This window comes from Loxodonta africana, chromosome 18 (assembly GCF_030014295.1).
Source record: "Loxodonta africana isolate mLoxAfr1 chromosome 18, mLoxAfr1.hap2, whole genome shotgun sequence".
Classification (NCBI taxonomy): domain Eukaryota; kingdom Metazoa; phylum Chordata; class Mammalia; order Proboscidea; family Elephantidae; genus Loxodonta; species Loxodonta africana.
The window spans coordinates 34,335,223-34,344,866 of NC_087359.1; the positions used below are offsets into that span (position 1 = coordinate 34,335,223).

Sequence of the window (9,644 nt, forward strand, 5' to 3'; positions counted from 1 at the left end):
AAGGAGGGAGGAGTATTCGCTAACTAGATAGTAAATAAGTTTCATTTTAGGTGAAGGGAAAGGCGATACACAATACAGGAGAGGTAAACACAAATGGACTAAACCAAAAACAAAGAAGTTTGCTTAATAAACTGAACACTTCAAAGGCCAGTGTAGCAGGGGTGGGGGTTTGAGGACCATGGTTTCAGGGGACATCTAAGTCAATTGGCATAATAAAATCTATTAAGAAAACATTCTGCATCCCACTTTGGAGAGTGGCATTTGCGGTCTTAAACGCTAGCAAGCAGCCACCTAAGATCCATCAATTGGTCTCAAGCCATCTGGAACAAGGAAGAATGAAGAACACCAAAGTCACAAAATAATTATGAGCCTAAGAGACAAAAAGGCCCACATAAACTAGAGACTACATCAGCCTGAGACCAGAAGAGCTAGATGGTGCCCGGCCACAGCCGATGAGTGCCCTGACAGGGAACTCAACAGAGAAACCCTGAGGGAGCAGGAGAGCAGTGGGATGCAGACCCCAAATTCTCGTAAAAAGACCAGATGTAATGGTCAGACTGGGACTGGAGGGACCCCAGAGGCCATGGACCCCAGACCCTCTGTTACCCCAGGGCAGGAACCATTCCCAAAGCCAACTCTCCAGACAGGGATTGGACTGGAATAGGGGATGGAAAATGAGACTGGTGAAGAACAAGCTTCTTGGATCAAGTCGACACATGAGACTATGTTGGCATATTTTGTATGGAGGGGAGATGAGAGGGCAGAGGTGGCCAGAAGCTACCTGAATGTACACGAGGAGAGAGAGTGGAGGGAAGTACTGTGCTATCTTATCAGAGGGAGAGCAATTAGAAGTGTATAGCAAGCGTATGTAAATTTTTGTATGAGAGACTGACCTGATTGGTAAACTTTCACTTAAAGCTCAATAAAAATTAATTTAAAAAAATGTAAATATATGCAAGATGGTGGAGTAAAAAGCTCCATGCTTCCACCCCCCCACAGAAACATCAAGAAACAAACTCTTACAACCAATTTTGTGTATTAATTTTGCTAATATATATATAATGTAATAAAAATAAAAAAACATGTTAAAAAAAAAAACAAAACCTAGGTATCCCATTGCCATCAAGTTGATTCTGACTCGTAATGACCTACATACATACACACATACATATCTATATACATATACATGTATGTATGTGTGTATGTGGAGCCCTGGTGGCAGAGTGGTTAAGCGGTCAGCTGCTAACCAAAAGGTCTGCAGTTCAAATCCACCAGTCGCTCCTTGGAAACCCTATGGGGCAGTTCTACTCTGTCCTATAGGGTCACTATGAGTCAGAATCGACTCGACGGCAATGAGTTTGTTTGTTTTTATAATGTGTGTATATATGTATGTATGCATTAATATATATGTGTATTTTTTAGGTAAATACATTGAAAATGGCTAGAAGGACTCATCCAAAAGTGGTCCCAAGGAGGTGAGGGAGTGGCATGGGAGTAGGGGGAGCTTTCGAGTTTTGCTCTGAGCACCACACATTTTGAGTCAAGTACAACTTGTGCAAAACAAGCTCCTTCCTCGGCCCACAGCCCCCCCACTCCCCACTGGCCCTAGTCCCCGCCCTGCCCCACTACCTGCAGCTCTCCCCTCAATGCCTCCATCCCCGTGGCGTCTCTCTGCTGAGGGTGCCTTTTCCCCCTGTCTCGTCCACCTTGCTGAAGTGCCTGTCCTCGCTGAATCCCCCAGCTCCCAGGGGGCTTCCACCTGCCTCTCCCTGGGGACCCTCAGCCATACTTTGCACCTGCTGCATCACAGCACCTCTGATGTTGCTCCCCCCTTCCAGAGCGGGTGCTCAGTTAGGGTTTGATGAATGAATTGATAAATTGTAATATGTTCATTTACTCATAGTAACATGTAACAAGAAATCAAAACAATAATGAGAAGCATGCAATCAAATCATTTACAAAGTATTCTGAGAAATCAATGAGGGCTGGTGTCCTTGAAGAAGGCTACTTCCACACCTTGGGATTTGAGCGCCGTGAAGGACCGACAGTAGGCTTTGATGGCAGCAAAGGGAGGTGGCCAGGCCTGTCAGGTCAGGTGAGAGGTTGGACAAGGAGGGGTGTGACTTGAGTGGAATGAGGGACACACACAAGGCCCATGCAGACTGGAGTGGTAGGGTGAGGCCTGCTTGTGAATGTCAGAAAGGAACTAATAACTCTGTCAAGAAGAGTAGAACATACAGAGTCCACCTACATCTTCTACCTCTTGGGTTTATTGTTAAGATACTGTACCACCGACAGTATGTGCTGCTGGCAGGCGGGGACCTGTACAACTGTAACTGAAGAAATGGGCATGTGCTGAAAATTATTATTTTTACAGGGTATTGTACGAGGTGGTCTGAATCGATTTTTTTTTTTTTAAGATACAATTAAGATTTTTAAAATTTTCTGTGTCCAAAGGAGTTTGGATGTTATTCAGCAGGGAATGAATGGCCAAGGCCCTTTTGTCAGCAGGGGAAGGAGAGGTGATAGATGAAAAGCAGTGTGTTTGGCGGTGATGTATGGGACCAGCTAGAAAGAGACAGCAGAGGCACAGAGGGCAGCAGTGGCTGGGCTGTGGCAACCAACCAAGTAGCTGTCGTCAGGTCAACTGCAACGCATGGCAACCCCACGTATGTCAAAGTAGAACTGTGCTCCATAGGATTTTCAATGGCTGATTTCTCAGAAGTATGTTGCCAAGCCTTTCTTCTAAGGCACCTCTGAGTGGACTTGAACCACTGAACTTTTGGTTAGCATCCTAGTGTGTTAACTGTTGAATCACCCAGGGACACCTCCCTACTGTGAGGTAGGTGCTATTTTTATGCCCATTTTACAGATGAGACACTGAGGCTGAGAGGTTACATGACTTGCCAAAGATTCCACAGCTAAGAGGTGCAGGTTTCAAAGCCCAAGTCTGCCTGATTCCAGAGTCCGTGCTCTTGGTGGGCCCATGGTTTAGGAGGCCCTGCTTGAGCCTACCCTGCCTGCTTCTTCCAGTCTCCTCTAGGGTATTCTCTCCCTGGCCATAGTCTGTGCTCTCCAGCCTTACACTTCCTCTTGCCTCAGGGCCTTCCCGCAGACTAGGCATGCTCCCTGACCCCAGTCCAGTCCTCCTGGAATAGGTTTTCCACAGCACTGGATTCTGTACTTTTCCTTCATGATACTTATCACAATTACAATTAATTAGCTATGTCACTTGCCTTTGATGTCGGCAGGGCAATGACCCTTGTGTCTGTTCACTGTTGTGTTCCCTGTGCTAGCAGCATCTGGCAGGTCTGGGGCTTGATGAATGCTTGTTGAGATGATGTAAGAATGAAAATATCCCTAAGAACCAGACAACTGGGAGCTTTGTGGAGTCTTGGGCCACTACCCTCCCCTTTGTGGTAAAAAAGCTTACAGGCTCAGTTTGCCCCTTACCCTCAGCCCTGGGCAAATGGCCCCTACCTCTGGAAAATCTACCTCAGGCATGCAGGGCAGAAAGTAGGGGTCAAGCAAGGTAGCTTAGTCACCAACTGCCCTGGCAGAAGGCTGAGATGCTGCCCCAGGCCCCCCACCTCTGCCAGCCCCTGGGCCCTGGCCGCCTGGCCTTCCCCGGGATACTCACTACTCCCTGGCGATCTCTAGGTCCTTTCTGTGACTCTGCAGGGCTGCCGCCATCTGCCCCAGCTCAACCTGGGCATTCCCTATGCAGCTGTACAAGTTTCCAACCAGCTCGTCCTTGTTGGGTACCTCTTCTTTGTTCCACTCCAGTACCCTCTTCAGCACTTTCTCAGCCTTCTGAAGGCTCCCTTCAGCACTGCCGCTGGTCAGCACTGGGGAGGATAAGAGCTGATGTGGGGTGGGGGTAGCCTCCTCATTCCTCAGGGCTGAAGGGATAATCACTCCCCTGGAAGATGCCATCTACAGGTCAGGGGCCAGGGGCTCAGGCTACTGTATCCCTCCTTCCTGCCCTACCTGGCCAAGGCCCAGGGTCCAGGTCCTCTGGAGGCATCTACCAACCCCGTTAGGGTACCACCTACACATGTCAATGTCCTCGAGGCTCTTGAGGATGTAATGGCCTGTCTGCGAGGGACGGCGTTTGCGGTCACGTAGCCATTTCTCTTGCATCAGTTTCCGGTCCCGCTCCCTGGCGTAGATCGGCTTCTGCTGCCTCCAGAAGTCACTACGGGTATCCAGATAGTTGATGCCGGTCATGATGAGGTCCTCCACGGTCAGACCGCGCTTGATGGTGCCTTTAATCAGGTCTGTGGAGAACGGGTGACGGAACACCCAGGTAGAACAGGTGTCTAAGGGAGACGCCTCCTCTTACCTTGGGGTCCCTGCTGCGGGGCCCCTGTGGAGAGCTCTCCCTAGGTTGCGAAAACAGGAAAGCAAGAAGAGCATGTGGGTGGCACAGTGGGCCTATCCAGGCAAGGAGGGGGCCAGAGACTCCCTGTTGGCCCTCCCAAGGTAGAGCTAAGAGAAGAGGCCCCTTATAGCAAGATATGGGGAGCTAGCAGAAGGGATGGCTGGTGGGCAGCATTTTAAGAAGCTTCCAGCCCTCCCTCTAGGATCTCTCATTTGGAGCTGTGTCCTCAGAGATGACCGAGTCTAAATGCATGACCGGGCCCAGAATACCAGTGTCAAGTGATTTCCCAGGTGCCAAATGAGTCAATGCATGCTGGGAGCTGGAGGGGGTGTGCCTAAGTTTTGCCCGCTCTCCTGCCCAGAGGTTCGAGCTGGCAGCATAGCTGCCTCAGGCCATGTGAGTAATGTTCAGGCCACCCTCCCCTTCACAGAGGCAAGCCCAGGCAGTTCCTCTCAGGGGAGGACAGTTCCTCTCAGTGCAGGCCTGTCACTGAGGAGACTGCCAGTGGAGAGGCTGCCCAGTGACAAACCTGCAAGGAATCCTGCATTTGACCTTAGGAAGTCAGTTCTGGGAAAAGGCATATTTGATACAAGGGTGATTCCTGCTCAGGCTTATGAGCTAATGGCAAGACCTCCAACCCGTGTTTATATGAGACACTGATTTCAAGGCTCTGTCCTGTTTTTTGTTGCTGACAGCATAGTGTGATGGAAAAGCATTGAACTGTAGGTTAGTAGGCCTGGGTTCCGGTGTCAACTCCACCACTAACCTGCTTGTCACCTTGGACAAGTTACTCCCCATTCTCGGTCTGTTTCCTCATCTATAAAAGGAGGGATGGACCAGATATTGTTTCAGGATGTTCTAGTACTAATATCCTAGGACCTGCCTTCTACCTCTTCTCAGCTGGATTCCTTTGCCCACTGTAGGGACTGAGGGCCCAGAATACCGCCATCAGGGACTACGGTGGTAACGGAGTCCAAATCTCTGTCGTGCCCTCCCAGGGTACCCAAGTGGTGAAGACCACTGGCTCTGAAAGTGAACTTCTTGGACTCAACTCTGAGCCGTATCACTTTCTACCCATGTGTGATCTTAGGTGAGTTAGTTTACCTTTCTGAGGCTTAATGTCCTTATCTGTAAAATGAGGATGATAGTAAAACCTGTCACAGGTCCATGTCAGCTAATATTGTATCAGGGGCTCTGGCTCATGCGTAAGCATCCACCCCAGATTTCCTTTGCCCAAGTCCCCTGTTGCAAACCAAGTGTCTGAAACCTTCGTCCAGTAGGAGCTTCTCCAGATACTCCTTGTCCACATAGAGCTCCCCCAGGAGCTGGCGGACAGTCTTCTCACTCTTGAGCGAGCCCTTCCGCTTGCTCTCTCTCTTGGTGTCATGCAAGAACTGTCTCATGGGATGAGGCTTCTGCTGGGCTTTCATATTCTGGGAATATAGAGCAATCACCAATAGAGTTTCAACAAGCTCAGCATACCCAGCCATGGCCCCAGTCTGTGATCCCAGATTCTTCCTCTAGGACCGCTGTGTGGGCTGAGAACCATTACGTGTATCAAAGACATTGGCTGTCACCTGGTCTGGGAACTGTTAGGCTTCCAAGACCCCTCCGGAGTCTTATGGCCACCTGGCCTCCCCTCAGAGAGATGCAGCCACAGTACCAGGGCCCTTACCTCAGCCTGCTTGCTTAAGAAAGAAAGATCCCCTCTGTTCTCCAGCTTGATTGAAGAAGGACCTGCAAGGACAAAAGTGGGTGTTCAGGTCGGCCAGGCCCCCAGGTATGACCTACCACATATTTTTATGTGGAAATGGCTGACTTTGGCAGGGGTATGGTGGAGGCTGTGGAATGCTGGACCTGAGGTAGCCTCATAGGCAAATGGTGTAGGCTGTATTCAACACTCTCCTAGGAGCAAGACAGCCTCCACTAGCCCAAGGCCTTGACGGCCAGATTTCCAAACAGAGGGAGGCCCTGGGCACATGGGGAGCTCTCCAGGTCTGGGACCATTCCCACACTCTGCTGCCCACAGATCTGAAAACTGTGGCAAGCTCTCACTCCCCTACCGCCTCCCCCTGCCATTGAGCTGATGAGCAAGGCCAGCTCCTGGAGTGCATACACTGAGGGAGTTAGACAGCGGCTAGGCCTGACCCTGTTCTGCACCATGACATCAGGCCAAAGACAGGCCTACTTTGAAACAGCTTTGAGGAAAACCAGATGCTGCATGCTTAGAACAGTAGATCGGGGTCTGGTCTTCCAAGGGGGCAATTCCTAATCCTCAGCAAAATCATCGGCAGCGAAATCCAAATAACGTGACTCCCTATACTCCTGGTGGAGCCCTGGTGGCACAGTGGTTAACAGCTCGGCTGCTAACCAAATGGTTGGCAGTTCAAATCTACTACCCGCTCCTTGGAAACCCTGTGGAACAGTTCTACTCTGTCCTATAGGGTCACTATGAGCCAGTATTGACTCAAGGGCAACTTTTTTTTTTTTTTTTTTTAATAGTCCTGGTGATGACTGTTCACCCACTGTACCTCAGGACTTCCCCTAAACTTAAGAGTCCAAGAGCCTTCCCAGAAAAGGGCATAGACCTATGGTCACTCACTTCCCACTGAGTTGTTGATGGCTTCCTGGGCTTTCTGAATTCCAACTTTGAATTCCCGGTCAGGTCGCAGCTTATAGCCTCGATGATAGAACACCAAGGCAAACTCAAAGTCTCCCATGGTGTACAGTGTCTCAGCCTTTTGTAAAATCCCCTGGAATGAGAAGAAGTCTAATCAAGGTGGATAGACAAGGCTTTATAGGACTTAGCAATGGTGGAACAGAAGGGTCCTGAGTTGAGGGTTAAAGTTGGGAGCTGGGCAAGTGACCCATGAAGAGAAAATTACATCAAACCCTAGGCTGGTTCTTCAATTACTTACAACCAGGGGCTGCTGCAGGGAATAGCGGTGCTGAAAGCAAGATTGAATCCTCCCAGCCATCTACTCACCTTGCAGAAAGTTGGATCACCCTGGAGTGAAGCCTCAGCATCCTTCAGGGATTTCTCTAAATCTCCCATCTTCAGGAAACACTTGGAGCGGGCAACCAGGCAGTTCTTATCTCCATTCTGAAGGTGAAGAGCCTGAAAAAGGAACCACTCAGGGTTGACAGGCACCATGGAGGGCAAGGTATATGCTCTCCTGGAAAGGCCAGCCCCAGGGTTTTAAGGGGACTCTTCAGGCCAGCAACCAGGCCTCTGGATCTTATCAAATGCAAAGCTGCGCAACACTGATCTTTGCTCAGTCAACCTGACTATCTGCATGTGGCTCAGGGCCAACGAGGACCAATCACAGGCTGTTGTGGAAGCCATTGGTTGAGATGTGGGAATAAGCTATTCTGTGGATATACTGGCTTTCCACCAACACCTGGGATCCCCCCGGTCCACTCAGGCAACAGAACCTTAGGAGCTGTTTAGTGCACACCGAATTCATCCACCTGAAATGGATGCACAACACATTCAGAACCAATTTCCAAGGCTGACATGGAGTTGCCATTAGGCGGAATCGACTCAACGGCACACAGCAACAGCAGCAACATGACAAGAAAGCCAAGAGAACTGAACCTGTGGTGCTGGCCCCAGTGCCGGGGTGGAACAATTCTCCCATGTCTTTTCTTCTCCTCTGCTTGGGATAATCACCATACTCTGTAGTGTACTGTCTTTCCTGAGGCATCAAATTGTACCCACCCCTCTAAGACCTTCCTACTTTTCTAAGAAGCAGAAGTAGCTACCATCTTTCCTTTCGTGGAAAAAGGCCACTTCTTACTCCAGGCTACCTTCCCACAGGGTGTTCTTTTCTCTCTGCCTGAATTTCTGGAATATGGTACATGTTGGCTGATTGGTCAATCATTCTGGTTTTAGCATATGGTTAGTAATTGAAAGGGACAAAAGACTCTTGGTAGCTTGACTTCAGAGGGAATCTTGGGACTGATTAGAGGACTATTCTATCACTCCATGTGGGATAAGAAGTGGACCATTTGTAGCAAGAGAAATTGTCATAAGAATAACTTATAGCTTACTGGGGAGGGAGAATAGTATGCTGATTAGCACCTGAGCACTGGAGTTTGAGAGCTTAGGTTTGAAACCTTCCTCTGCTACTCGTTAGTTTAGTGACCTTGGGCATGTTACTCAACCTCTTTATCAGTTCCTCATCTGTAAAATGGGGCAAGCTCCTTTAGCAGTGTGTCCGATAGCTTAAAACAGCACAGGGGGCAATACTGAGGTTAGTTATAATAACGTTAGTTATTTAGCCAGTTGCTGAGTTGATTTTGACTCATGGCAGCCCCATGTGTGTCAGAGGAGAACTGTGCTCCACAGGGTTTTCAAAGGCTTTTTCTAAAGTAGATTGCCAGGTCTTTGTTCCGAGGTGCCTCTGGTGGGCTTGAACCACCTTTTTTATGAACTCTGTGTGCTGGAGACTTTATCACTTCTACACGCAGCCTTCCAAGCCAATCTCCTAGCCAATGTTCGGATATTGAGACTGCTCTGTGGAAGGAAGCCAGTTAATCACGAATCATTTAAGGAAAGATGTAGGGAAAGGAGTCACTGCTAATCCAAAGAATGGTTATTAATAATTGGGAGGAAAGTAAGTGGGAACTGGCAGAAAATCACCGAGGGTGGGGCTTATCAGTAACCGATGGGGCTAATCAGTGGCATATAAATCAGGAACTAGGAAATAGTAGAAACAATAGTAACTAACTGAACGTGGTTCTACAGGTATCATTCATTAGGACAGGTGATTAATAGGTTCAGAACGCCACTCACATTGCTGAAGCTCTGGGCAGCTTTAGTGAATTCGCCGCATAGATAGAGCCGCTCGCCCTCCGCCATGTACGAGGGAAAGGTGCTTCGCAGGCTCTCATTTTCTGGGTCCGACATAGTAACCCGATTTGGAAACGCTGAAGCGAATACAAGCAGGAAAAGAAGCCCTAGAACTTCGGTCTAGTTTGTAGCAGCTCCGTCTCTTAGCAACCGGGAGACGTAGAGGTACTTCCGGCCCCCGCCCCATGCTGTGCCCTGAATCCCGGAGCGCGACCACTGCCCGTGTGCGCATGCGTCCGTGCTGCCGCTCGCTGGGCTGGGGAGTGGTGCGCGCGTGGCCGGCGGCTGCAAGGCTCCTGCGCTTGGAAAGTGTTGTTGCACGCTCCATCGATTCTCCCCGGAATTGCAACGTGTCCAGAATTTACCGTGAAGGCTCGCGTATCGGCAGCCAAGAAAACAAAAAGG

The 9,644-nt window shown here is 49.5% G+C and overlaps 1 protein-coding gene across 1 annotated transcript in view; it reads right to left on the reverse strand.

Annotated features, from left to right (window-relative positions):
* Positions 1–9,427, reverse strand: part of ODAD4 (outer dynein arm docking complex subunit 4) — a 34,939-nt gene extending 25,512 nt beyond the window's left edge. Inside the window, exons 1-7 of the mRNA XM_064271085.1 lie at positions 9,183–9,427; positions 7,371–7,502; positions 6,987–7,137; positions 6,060–6,121; positions 5,652–5,817; positions 4,056–4,280; positions 3,641–3,848 (exon numbers count right to left, since the gene is read on the reverse strand). Of these exons, the coding sequence (XP_064127155.1) occupies positions 3,641–3,848; positions 4,056–4,280; positions 5,652–5,817; positions 6,060–6,121; positions 6,987–7,137; positions 7,371–7,502; positions 9,183–9,296 (1,058 nt within the window). The 5' untranslated portion in view covers positions 9,297–9,427. The remainder of the gene's footprint in view (positions 1–3,640; positions 3,849–4,055; positions 4,281–5,651; positions 5,818–6,059; positions 6,122–6,986; positions 7,138–7,370; positions 7,503–9,182) is intronic.
* Between the last annotated feature and the right edge of the window lie 217 nt (positions 9,428–9,644).